This window comes from Nannobrachium achirus (assembly GCF_963921795.1).
Source record: "Nannobrachium achirus genome assembly, chromosome: 2".
In the NCBI taxonomy this organism is placed as follows: Eukaryota; Metazoa; Chordata; class Actinopteri; order Myctophiformes; family Myctophidae; genus Nannobrachium; species Nannobrachium achirus.
In genome coordinates, this window is record NC_137811.1 from 39,276,829 (window position 1) to 39,290,533 (window position 13,705).

General features: G+C 41.3%; 1 protein-coding gene across 3 annotated transcripts in view; it reads right to left on the reverse strand.

Annotated features, from left to right (window-relative positions):
- dgkb (diacylglycerol kinase, beta) overlaps positions 1 to 13,705 on the reverse strand; it is a gene marked incomplete at both ends in the record, with an annotated part of 94,145 nt that overhangs the window by 35,510 nt on the left and 44,930 nt on the right. For all 3 annotated transcript variants that reach the window (XM_080745449.1, XM_080745448.1, XM_080745447.1), the window contains 3 exons: positions 9,979 to 10,139; positions 11,440 to 11,529; positions 12,952 to 13,037. In XM_080745449.1, coding sequence (XP_080601575.1) covers positions 9,979 to 10,139; positions 11,440 to 11,529; positions 12,952 to 13,037 — 337 coding nt within the window. The remainder of the gene's footprint in view (positions 1 to 9,978; positions 10,140 to 11,439; positions 11,530 to 12,951; positions 13,038 to 13,705) is intronic.

A 13,705-nucleotide genomic window follows, 5' to 3' on the forward strand; every position in this document is an offset into this window, starting at 1 on the left:
TATCCTGTCTATGACAAACAGTGTGCATTTAAAACTTCATTTCCACTCTTTGTGTCTAAATGTGTTACATTTAGACACAAAGGAACACACCGACAGTGGGTGCAACTGCAATCATACATAAGGGAACAAAGCTGCTCATCGGGAGCAACTGTGTGGGAAAAGTACTCACATTTTTACATAAGTAAAAGTATCAACGCTGCAATGTAGAAATACTCTGTTACAAGTAAAAGTCCGGAATTAAAAATGTCCTTGCATAAAAGTACAAAAGTATTGGTATCAAAATATACTTAAAGTGCAAAACTAGAAAGTACTCATTATGCAGAATGTCCAATTTCACAAGTTTTCGAATGTATAACAATATTTGAAAATAGCAGATCTACAAGCTCACAATGCATTGCATCGCAACACATTGTGAGATTGTAGATCAGCTATTTTCAAATGGCCGAAATATATAGGGTTGAAGTTAAGTTAAAGTAAAAGTACATAAACATTGTACTTAAGTGCAGCACTTAAGTAAATGTAATTAGTTACTTTACACCACTGATTTAGACACAAATTAACCCATTAAGACATGGAATTAATTTATACTTTAGCTATTGAAAAATAGCAGATATACAAGCTCACAGCACGGCACTGAGTGTGCTTGTAGATCTGTTTTTTTTCTTTTAATATACATTTTTAAAAGCAAAGCATTTGTAACTCAAATATATGCTTCAGTGGTTAGGTGGTCAGGTTACACACCGACAGTGGGTGCATACTGTACATAAGGGAACAAAGCTGCACATGGGGAGCAGTTAGAGGTTCAGTGTCTTGCTTGACACTTGACATGAAGCCAGGAGAAGCCATGGATGGAGGCAAGGATCTTCCGCTTTCCAGACGGCTGCTTTACCTCCTGCGCAAACGCCGCCTGTCTCTTATGACACACCTATCACTTCCTGCTTTTTTAGATCTCTAACTGTTTTGGAGGCATCTGTTGTGCTCAATGAGAGCCATTATTACAGTACGTGGTTAGCCGTCGTTTCTGTCTTGGCCATATATGGAGCGTGACATGGAGCGTGACTGACTGACGCACATGAGCTGCAGGATATCATAGTAAATGTGACCTATGGTCGCAATAATACTGTTTACATATCATTGTTGTCGGGTGGAAACCATGTATGTCCAAAACCATTCGTTTTGTATTTATCATTTTAAAAATGATTTAAACTAGTGAAAATAGACAATCTAAAAGAACACAACGCCTCGCACTGTGAGGCGGTGTGTGCTTGTAGGATACAAATTGGAATCTTGGAGATACAAGGTTTCTGCCTGACAGTGACGATAATAAAATTGGCGGATATATGCAGGTGTGGCCTAAGGGTGGAATTTATGTATGGTGTGAGTTACAGTACAGTATATTAAGTGTACATCCAAGAGCAAAGCAAAACAAGCACAGGAAAGTTCTAAGCATCTAAAAAGACGTGAGAATAAGAGTTGCTGTAAACTTTTGGGGGGTTTGTTCCTCTCCCCATTCCACTGAAGCAATCAGCTCTGACCATCTCTGCTAGAGTGGCATCGTTGAAACCACAACCACAGGGAGGACCCCCTGCTTAGCACTCAGCACAAACATATCGGAGAAGCCAAAAAATTATAATAAGAAAATCAATGGATTCTCCCTTGATGTCTTTTAAAGATGCTGTAAGGAAGAAGACCAAAAGAATTCCCCAAGATCCCTGCAGACTCGTCTCATGCTTCAACGCGAGCCAGAAAGGTGAGATGATGGATAATAGACAGTACGTAAGAGATTGTAACTTGATTTTCCTCACAAACGGGACTAAAAACAAGACAGCAAAGTCGAAGAGAGGTTGCCTCACTTTGGTTTGGAAGATCGGTACAAGTGGCGCTAGAGCATAGCCTAGTGAACGACCAACTTCCGTTATCCAGCGAGAAACAAATTAAATGGTTTCCGGAAGAGAGCGGGTATGAGGCTAGCTAGAGCATGGCAACAGTAAACAACTATCTAAAAGAAATCCAGAAAGAATAGAGTGCATTGTCACCTCACATATATTGATTGATGATGTAGCTTACTATTTGTATTTAACCACTTAAACCCCATGGTTGAGTGGAGTGCCTCAGGGCTCTATCCCAGTGTCTTTTCTGTTTTCCGTTATTGTGGGGGAAGCGTATGCTGAAAATAGCAGATGCATTGTGAGCTTGTCAATCTGCTATTTTCCTGCAAAAGCCTTCCCTACAATACGGATGCTGGGGTTTAAGTGGTTAAGGGCTGTGTGATTATAGCTAATGCATAATGCTGATTATTATTTTTTGCTTAATATTATATATAGGTACTGTATATTACTGTATATATCATAATGATTTTTGGTTGTTTTTTTTGTGCCATATGTGGTGGCCTCTGTGATTTGATTGTGCCTCTATACAGTTGCTGCAACAGCTGACCAAATAAAATGTTTAAATTAATTGTTCAGTTTCATCATGACTGCATAATTGCGAACCAAAATCATGATTTTTGTTTGCTTTTGTTTTATTGTCCAGCCCAAATGTACAGTATATGCTAAAGTGTTCCAAGTGCTAACACTATCTACGTATCTAACTATTACATAGTATTTCAAAAGATTGCCAAACACTTACAGTATATTTACTAAGACATATTGATGCTGTACGGCACAGTACGTATTCATCTGTTGTCTGAAACATTATGACTGAAATGGAATCAGTCAGGCATAATATTGTAAATTCTATCAAATGATCTAGACTTGACCTCCTCTGGTATTTGTCTTGACTCAGATGCAAGCAGGGGTGTCGCACCAAATTCTGGGCCCCGGGTACAAGGATTCACTGTGGGGCCCCTGTGCTTTAACTATTGAAAAATAGCAGATATACAAGCTCACAGCGCGGCACCGAGTGCCGCGCTGCGAGCTTGTAGATCTGCTATTTTTGAAAAATCATGAAAATCTTTGAATATTTCAAATCCTTCTAAGGTTTTTTGAAAAATCTATGTTTCGATGTCAGTGGAGCTCAAACCTTTTCATGTGAAGGACCCCCAAAATGGTATGTATTTGGCCACGGACCCGCATCTCAAAATATTTAGTTCCAGGGACCCCCCAGAAGCAAAATTTGAGTTACAAATGTTCACTTAAAAAATACATATATTCAAAGATTTGCACACATTTTCACGACTTTTCAAAAATAGCAGATCTACAAGCTACAAGATCTATGTGAGCTTGTATATCTGCTATTTTTCAATAGCTAAAGTATAAAATAATTAAGGCCCCTCCACCATCTTGGGCCCTAGTAACTCAGTCCCACTTTCCTACCCCTTGTGACGCCCCTGGATGCAAGTGAGCAGGTCTTGACTTCAGCCCTGGTATGACCATTGATTATTGACATACAGCAGATAAGCCATCAGCACCTCCATGTTCGTATGTTCAAAGCATGTTTGATCCCTTTGGGGCAGTGGGCCAACGTCAATTCACTCACTCACTTTCCCCCTAGCTGCTCTCAAATAATTACCATTGTAAAACTCTGGCACCCAAATTAATACAGGACATGTGTAATGTCCTCTCATTGCTCAAAGTTTAGTCCAATTATGAGTGGCCCAGGCGGTTTGATGTGCCCTTTCACTAGGGGGAGAGTAATGGCTTTGACAGGAGCACCAGGATCATTAGGGCGACTGACTGCATTATGGTAGTGGAGCTAGCTCAGTGATTAGTTCTGTCTCTCACCCCTGGCCCTGATTGAGATCATTACAATTCACGTCACTTCCACATCCTCCCAAAGGGATGGCTCCATTAATTCTCCATCCAACTGGGCTGTGACGGGGCTAAGGCAGGAGGTTAAGGGTGATTTTTACTTAGTTGAACGCCAAGCTGATCTACAAGCTCACAGCGATTGGCAGTGCAACGGGTTGTGGGCTTATAGAACAGCTGTTTGTAGATCGGCTACTTCGGTACGTGACCCAACGTGCAAAGTATCAATCCCTTTAGGTTAAAATAGTTTACCAAAAAAAAAGACAGCCTTTCTTTTTTGAAAGGATCATCTGTTTTCAGATATAAATGGCTTGGAGAGTGTAGGGTGTAAGGTGAGCTTGTGCTTCAGTCCATTCGTCATGGCACCAGTGGTTTGACTTTGAGGTGTGAGTTCAATGCTTTGTCAGCTTTGCATGCCCCCTCCCCAATCCTCTTTTTCACATCATAATTAAAAATGTGTAAATTCTAAATTGTGTGCTAATTAGTGAAAAAGTCAAGATCAAATTTGTGATGACACTCCCTAAATAATCAATACATGTGAACGTTTTGGTTGCTACTGCTGATCTTTTGATTTCGACAATGTCATTACAGAAGCAATCTCTCTTCATCTGCATAATCTCTGAGGTAATTATTAGCTTGACTTGTGGCAGAGTTTTCTTTTTTTTAATGAATATTATATCGCACTCAATTCCATTGAGAGCTCAAAATCTTCCTAATCCTCCACAAACAACTTCATTTGTCATCATCACGCCTGCTGGGTACTAATCCCATTGTTAGAGCTAAGACAATAGAGTTATAATGACTTCATGTAAGTAGCCAGTCCAAAGTTCATTTTTAATAGTTATTCTGCAAGGAGAAATTCACAATGATTCCCTGTTTCTAAAGTTGATCATTTTTTTATGGCGTGGTTTCTAAAAGATGGTGTGTGTGTGTATGTGTGTGTGTGTGTGTGTGTGTGTGTGTGTGTGTGTGTGTGTGCGTGCGTGCGTGCGTGCGTGCGTGCGTGCGTGCGTGCGTGCGTGCGTGCGTGCGTGCGTGCGTGCGTGCGTGCGTGCGTGCGTGTGTGCGCGCGTGTGTGTGTATGTGTCACTCTGTCCCGGGACGTAAAAAAAAAAAAAAAAAAACGTCTGACCGAGCAGTACCAAACTTGGTGGGTGTGACTCATATGACCCCAAGGTGAGCAGTGCCGTAGGCAATTTGGATGGACCAACGTTTCGGGGGACATAACAACTATACTGTAGATATCTGTATCTGTCAGACTCAACCCGCAGGTCTGAGAAACACTCATGTCATGTGTTCAGGAGATTGTGCTGATTGGCAGTGTTGGGAAAGTTCACTTTCTATATGAACTATAGTTCAAATTTCAGTTCACCATTTTTAAAAGGTTCATGGTTCCAAAAATGAACTATTTTAGTTATTTTTTCAATATGTTGCTGCGAGCTATTATTTGTCAAAATGATTTCATCCAATTTAACATTGAGGTACGCACAATGTTTAAATATGTGCCCACTGCACACTCTGCCTGTACCCCTTTGCAATGTGCAAATGCCACTGAATCCGTTATCCTTTCCCACTGTCATTGTCATAATGGTGATAAGCTTTTATTGTGAAGGCAAAAGTTTCTAAATATCCCACATCCTGCAAGTTTCCTTGTAGATCTGCTATTTTCGTCATGCAGCACATCGTATGAGGAATTCCAAGTCAGCCTTTACATGGATCTTGGAAGATGTGTGTTACTGTTGGACGAGGAGGAGAAGGAGGAAATGCACTGTGCGGTAATGTGCGCACACAGCACTGCCCGCGCTAAATAAACATTTACTGTTAAGCCAAGATGTGTTTGGGCGGCATGATTACATAGAAAGTGAATACAAAGACGAGGCGACCGCAGGCACGGCACGAACGAGCCAACGAGCGCTGTTAATAAATAAAGAACGGTCTGTTCACGTTAGCCCCAAAATATGAACGATTATTTGAACGATCGTGCCTGCTCCTTCATTAGCTAATTGGTGCCAACGGTGCTCCCTCATTGGCTAATTGGTGCCACATTCATACCGGTTGAGTTCAAAGACCCTGCTCCCTCATTGGCTGATTGGTGCCACATGCAGACAGCACTCATCACCCTACTTGCGTGAGCGTAGGGTAGGGAAAGGTAGTTTCTACCACTTTTTCTAGTCACATGTTCAAATACTGGATTCTGATTGGCTAAATTCCGGAGGTTATGGCAGAACAACCGCCGCAGTTGTGTGAGGACGAGATCAATGCGCCTCAGTGTACATCCGGGGACTTCAGGAGGTAGTCGGAACACCTTTCCCCCAACCAACATATGACGGTCGTAGCGGTCCTATGTTTACTAACGTGCGTACGACGTCGCCGATTTATTTGGATCCAATGCAATCCGCCAACTTTAAAGCCCCTTTTCTCTGAACCTATGCCTTTCTGGAAGCGAACAGCCTCTATTTACGGCCGGAACGGTCCTTCTAACTGACGTTAGCTTAGCTGTATGCTAGACATCTTTCTCTGCATGGAGTTGGCGTCATCTGGTGGTGAGTAGAAGATGTTGTTTGTGGAACTATTTGCTGTCGTCGCGGAAGTTTTATAGGCAATAATGATTGTAACTTAATATCCTTGCAAGTTACAACTATGTGTTTTCTTTCATGTATACGGAAAAAAGTGGTAGAAAAGCTATTTACCACTCGGGGTCGGACATTATGCTCTGATAATGTCCTGTGCTTCGCCTCGTCCGATCACCCCCTCACACAGGACATTATCAGAGCATAATGTCCTCTCACTCGGGGTAAATTGCTTACGTGTATCCTGGTGTCTCTTCAGATTACCTTTGAAACTCTTACCACATTGTTTACAGTGGAAAGGTTTTTCTCCAGTGTGAATACGCTGGTGTGTCTTCAGACTACCTGAGTCACTGAAACCTTTGCCACACTGTTTACAGAGGAAAGGTTTTTTCCAATGTGGATACGCTGGTGTGTCTTCAGGTTACCTGAGTGACTGAAACTCTTACCACATTGTTTACAGAGGAAAGGTTTTTCTCCAGTGTGGATACGCTGGTGTTTCCTCAGACTACCTGACTCACTGAAACTTTTGCCACACTGTTTACACACAAAAGGTTTTTCTCCAATGTGGACATGCTGGTGTGTCTTCAGGTTACCTGAGTGACTGAAACTCTTACCACATTGTTTACAGTGGAAAGGTTTTTCTCCGGTGTGGATACGCTGGTGTTTCCTCAGACTACCTGACTCACTGAAACCTTTGCCACACTGTTTACAAACAAAATGTTTTTCTCCAGTGTGGATACGCTGGTGTGTCTTCAGGTGACCTAAGTGATTGAAACCTTTGCCACACTGTTTACAGAGGAAAGGTTTTTCTCCAGTGTGGATACGCTGGTGTTTCCTCAGACTACCTGACTCACTGAAACTTTTGCCACACTGTTTACACACAAAAGGCTTTTCTCCAATGTGGATACGCTGGTGTGTCTTCAGGTTACCTGAGTGACTGAAACTCTTACCACATTGTTTACAGAGGAAAGGTTTTTCTCCGGTGTGGATACGCTGGTGTGTCTTCAGGTGACCTAAGCGACTGAAACCTTTGCCACATTGTTTACAGAGGAAAGGTTTTTCTCCAGTGTGGATACGCTGGTGTTTCCTCAGACTACCTGACTCACTGAAGCTCTTGCCACACTGTTTACAGTCGAAAGGCTTTTCTCCAGTATGGATACGATGATGAATTCTCAGGTCAGCAGACTGACTGAAACCCTTGTCACACTGTTCACACATAAAAGGTTTTTCTCCAGTGTGGATATGCTGGTGCTTCTTCAGGTTACCTGAGTGACTGAAACTCTTACCACATTGTTTACAGTGGAAAGGTTTTTCTCCGGTGTGAATACGCTGGTGTGTCTTCAGGTGACCTGACGTACTGAAAGTCTTACCACACTGTTTGCATATGTGGTTTCCTTTCCTGCATAAGTCATCCGATCCATCCATACTTCTCCTGGCTGAGTTAAAGTCTTGGTAAGATCTTGTTTCGTCTGTGTTATCTCCTCCTCCTTTCTGTTTGGCTACAGAGCTGCCAATTTGAACGGCCACTGGTTCATCATAAAAGCTGCTGTTATCCATGGAGTGTTATAGAAGGAGTCAGAGGTTCTTCTATGGCTTTCTGTTTTAATCTCCTCACTGTGACTTTTGGACATACTGTTCTTTTATACAAGAGAAGGTTTTATATATGCTAACATGATGTCACATACAACACAAACCGTTGCCATGCAATCCTGACAATAGCAATTTGTGCAGGTATCGTTTCGATTAGTGCATCAGCGTGGTGAAATTGACACATTTCTATCTCATCTTATACAGTATACTAGTAAGACGCCTCAGGGCGACATTCTTGGCAATCTGGCCAGTGACAGTTACCCATATATGGAGACCCCTGGTATCCATACATGGAGATCCATATGGGTAGCAGTACAGTGTACAGTATATGGTATCCCTTTTATGCCCATACATGGAGATCCCTGTCTCCCAGCCACACAGATATGGGCTGACTTCACTGAGGACGCCAGGGAGTGTTGTGCCCAGTGGGAAGTCGGTCGGATCATTGCTTGTCCAGAATCACTATGTGACAATGGATCTCCATATAAGGACATGCCTGAAGGAAGCGTGGAATCTCTGTGTCAACTGTCAGTACTATGATGTAATATTAATGACAGACAGATCTCCATCTCCATATAATGTATGGACATAAAAGGGACACAGACAGCCAACTGGACGTCAAGGGTGACTATTCTACTATTCTCTTTTACTACTACTACTCTCTTTTATGCCCATATATGGTGTTCCATTTCCCGGCCAGTTTGTGATGTCATCTCCAAATTTGGGCACTGTAGTGATCTCAGTCAGTGATGTCAGTCATCTCCAAATTTGGTCACTTGTTTCATCATGTCAGACAGACATTATTTGGGCATTGTTTCAGCATGCGGCTGTTACCATGGTGGCGACACTAACACATTTGATGCCAAAGAAGGAGATCTCCTTCTTTTTTTGGTAGTTCAGTGCCAAGCATTTAAGGTGTGTTCACATGTTTTTGGAGGACGATCGCGCGCACACATTGCTGTGCATGTTCTCTGTTTGCTTGCGGTGATTTCAGCCTTGCTGTGTCTCAGCATGCAGTGGTTTTGCTTCCCTGTTCAATGTACTCCGTGTGACGTGTGCACAAATTCATGCGGGCGGGGCCATTTTCCCCTCTCGAAACGTAATGGTGGAGATACAGCGCGTTCTTCTTCTGTGGTTGAATGGAACCGGATGGGAAACGGATGTTCCCATGCAACTCAGGCACCAGGGCACAAAAGTTCTGGATCTCACTTTTAGCACTTTTAGGGGGAAGTTATAAAAACAATTTTAAATAATAATAATAATGCCTTCAAATAGTTTGTAATTTCTCATAAGGTTACAATGATTGATATGTAAACCGGGTAGTCATTAACATACAGTAGCTTTGCCTATTCTGAGATGTACTTTGAAGTAGAACCCTTCCTTTCTGCTAAACAGTAAACATGCCCTTATGTTCATTACCATTGGCAGACAATAGCAGTCATTCTTTTCCTCTATCACAATGTTAACAAGACCTGTCCCCTAATATCCTCTAATATCATCATTACGGCCCAGGGCGGTCGGTGTTATTCGGCTAGCATTTGTAAGGACATGTGTCACTTATTTCCCTGCAACGCACGAATGTCACAATATGGAGACGTCCCCAACCTCCCCCCACCAGCAAATGTCAATTACCATATTTCCCTTGACATTTATCAGTAATGGCTGACACGAGCTATGTGTAATCAGTGTTATTATCGTGGAGATAGTCAGGGAGGGGCCTGCGTGCAGTGCTGATAGCGTGGAAGGCACAATGCAAAGTGCGTCCGTCCACTTCAGGGCGCTTTCATCAATCAGAGGTGGATAAGACATAAACGCGTCTCATTGACAGCTTAATAAGAGAAGTAAATAAAAGCACTTGCTGTATAGATCATGCCATCACTCCTGCTTGTGTATCATGTAGAGTTTCTTAAATCTATGCCTTGACTGGCATCCCTATTCTCAGGCCAATTTGATTTGTAACTGACATTAGAATGCCAGCCTACTGTAGATGCAGTACATCAGTGTTTATTTGCTTTTGTTATGATAATAAATCACAGTGTACAGCATACTGTATAACAGACCGACTAACTCACCACTCCAATGGAAAAATAGTTGTTGATGATGCTGTAAGGCACAGGGTCGCCCCGCTCCTCCTTGTCTGTGTGAGTAACGTCAATTCTCCAGCGGTCCAGCATCACTTCCGTGCTGTGCTCGATGTCCCGAAGAATCTTCAGTAGGCTCTCACCCTCATAGCCTCAAATAAACACATGACGCATAACAATAAACATGTTAAATATGTAGATATTCATCAAAAATGTCTGACCTAACATATTATGTGCAGAGGTGGAAAAAGTACTCACATTTTATACTTAAAGGAGCTATAGTCAACTTTTTCATTGTAGGGCCGACACTTTGTTTACATCCTAGTCTATAGACTAGAATGTAAACAAAGTGTCAGTCTGACAATGGCCAAAATGATTATTTTATCATTATTTTACGCTTTTTGTGGTAATTTTTTAATAGAAACACTTATATGAAGCTTATTTTTTTTATAAAATATTTTCGAAACATTATTTTTATTTTAGCATCCGTTTTTCAAGAAAAAGTTGACTATAGCTCCTTTAAGTAAAATATCAATACTGCCATGTAGATGTACTCTGTTACAAGTAAAAGTCCGGAATTCAAAATGTAGATACTTGAATAAAAGTATTAAAGTATTGGCATCAAAAAGTAAAAGGAAAAGTATAAATTATTTGAAAATAGCAGATCTACAAGCTCACAACGCATCGACACGTTGTGAGCTTGTAGATAGGCTATTTTCAAATAGCCTATGGACTAAAGTGGTTAATGTTTGTTTTATATACCCGCAAAGTAACTAAAGTTTTCAAAAAGTACAATATTTGGATACACGGTGTAGTGGAGTTTGGAAACTGGAAATACTCAACTAAAGTACAAATACCTCAAAACTGTACTGAAGTACAGTACTTACCGGTAAATGAATGTACTTGGTTACTTTCCACCACTGCATGCGTGCCTTACAATGTGCTTTATAATGCCATGATATTTTTAGCATGGGCAGACAGACCCTAACACTGGCAGTAACAGCATCCTGCTCTTCCCACTGGGCTACTATGATGACTAATACAGCATAGGACCTTGCATACTGTCACTGATGGACAAACAATCATTTAGAATTATCTAGATATTGGCCTTTAATGTGACCGTGTTCTATATTTGAAGAGTTCCAGCTACTGACAAAATGTGACGTGAAATTGCCCAAAAGCAAGACAATGAAACGAAATTAACGTTGGCACATTTTATAGGGCAGTAGGTGATTTGACTCCTTGCGTGTTGACAAGACGCATGCATGCTGTGTATCTTTAGATACATCGATGGATTTCTTTGTTTTGTTTTTGTTTAAAGGGACGGCTTTGTAAGCTCTTCTGTTGTTCATCATATATACAGCAGATATATACAATTGAAGAGATGTATATTATTTCCACGTTGCACCTCGACACTTCCTGTGAATGCTTTGCCAATGCCACGTACAGTACCTCCTCCCCAGCGCAGACATCTTGCCAGGTCGTTGCCGGTGCCAAGGGGAAGTACACACACGGGGGGGTTCCGGTCCAGGTTGGCCTTATCTGGAGACGGCAAGACAAACACCACCACAAGCACGTGCACACATACAGTAGCCATCAACGGGGGCTTGAGCCCCTGCCCTTTTATCTGTCTGTAAAAAGTGCCTTCTCCAGACCATGAATACAGTTTTTACTATGGTGAAAGAAATGCAAATGCCCTCTTTCCATGCCATATCTGAAGGCAGTGTTCAAGAGAATTGCCTTGTCCAAACTCTCCTGAACTTGAATGCAGCATCTTATGTCTTACGAATTTCCCTCTCTGTGTAGAAATCAAGCATCGAAAATAGCCTACCTCCAAGCTCACAACGCGTCACCAAAAGGCCCTTATAGAAATGTCAGCCCCTGCCTCTCTAACATTCTCTGCACGTCCCTGCACCACCACAAAACAATTCCACAAGACGTGAGCATCGCATACCGTAAACAAAAACACAAATCCATTTGGCAGACCCCGGTTTCTAAACTGTGAAGTCAATATGGACGTCTAGTTGCTCTGTCTATTTCAAGAGACGCGTTTGTGGCCAGAAGGTTATTACCTTACCTTTTTGTTTTGATTGATAAAAATTGAGGCAATTTTTGAAAGGTTGAACGAGTGACGGGTCTTCAAGTCCAAATAGAAGTCTGGCAGGTGATTTCTTTTTTTTTCAAATGATGACTAATATGCTGTTTTCCAACTCACATAATCATCCTATTTTACCTCCACTGAATACGGAGGCTTGGCTCGCAATGAAAGTGTTTATATACGTATGAACCAAACATTGTTTTTGTGTTACTTTATCAGCCAAAATAACTAGACTGCAGCTGATAGAACAAAACAAATGAAAAAAATGTATATATATATACAATTTTCCAGAATAAGAATAAATAAATAAAATAACTGCAATGTCATACTTTTACTACAATATGAAATTGGACTGAGGGGGAGATGAAAATTGAAAAGAGTTTGATATTTTGTCTACACATACTGTACATGCTATATATATATATTCACATACACACACCCACAGACAAGAAATTTCACAATTATACAAAAAGAATAATAAATCCATGTACACCCGAAGCCATGATGAAGCCATGTACACCTTTTCAGCAAATGTCAAGGATTACACAATAAAGTGAACAGGCTCATTGTGATCCTTGGATGGAGAGGAGGTAAAGATAGGACTGCACGTTACAGCAGACGTGGAATATCAGGCCAAATGTTCCAGACTGTAATATTGATTAAAAAGCACTACAGTATAATACATTCAGATTCACAACAAAAAAGAGATACATTTACATCTGACAAAAAGACTCTAGTTTGTACCTGAAGCTTAGACCTATTCAGTTTAAGTCTACTGTAGTTTATACCAGCCGTATGAAGTCTAATATGTACTACTTATGGTATGAAATCTAGTTTATACCTACAGTATGAAGACTAGTTTGTACCTATGAAGTCCAGAATCCAGCCCACTGTTCCGTCTCCACCACAGGCCAGAACCCTGAAATCAGGAACATCTCTGAAGAAATTCAACCTATTGAGACAAAAAGGCAGCACATCAGCCCAACGCAACAACCAGGAATTACTCCTTCTGTTGCCATAAAATGACGATGATTATATCATTATAATTGCTATTATTATTAACCATTTAAGAATTATTTGTTAAAAACTTTTGCCTTACTTGACGTGCCCAAAATAAGAACACCAGGTTGAAAGTTGTTAAAGAATGAATTGTGTGCTATTATAATGATTTTCTATTGATCACCCAACGCACAATAATTGTCCTCTCCTTCATTCAGCCATCGCTACACTGTACAGCTTCTCCACAAGCCCCCCTCTCTAATTTCACAAAATAACACATGTCGCACTGACAGTCATTCATTCAGTGAGCTAGCCTGCCTGTTCAACGGCTAATTGGATCATGACAGGCAATGTTCAGTCCAACTCTTCCGTTCCTTCACAATAACAAAGCCCTAACTGAATGAGCCAGCCTCCAAGCCTCGTATGACGGATAAATGATTCGCTCAATTACTCTCCAACTGGGACTGCAAACCATGTTAGACGCAAAACAGACGGCCGCAAACATGAAAGGCAACTTTGGGGATATTTAAATACCAAGAAACAAACACTTAATTTGGCATAATTATGTTAGCAAGGCAGCTAATTGACAGCAGTGTGTGCGGCTGCCTCGGCCGGCAGTGT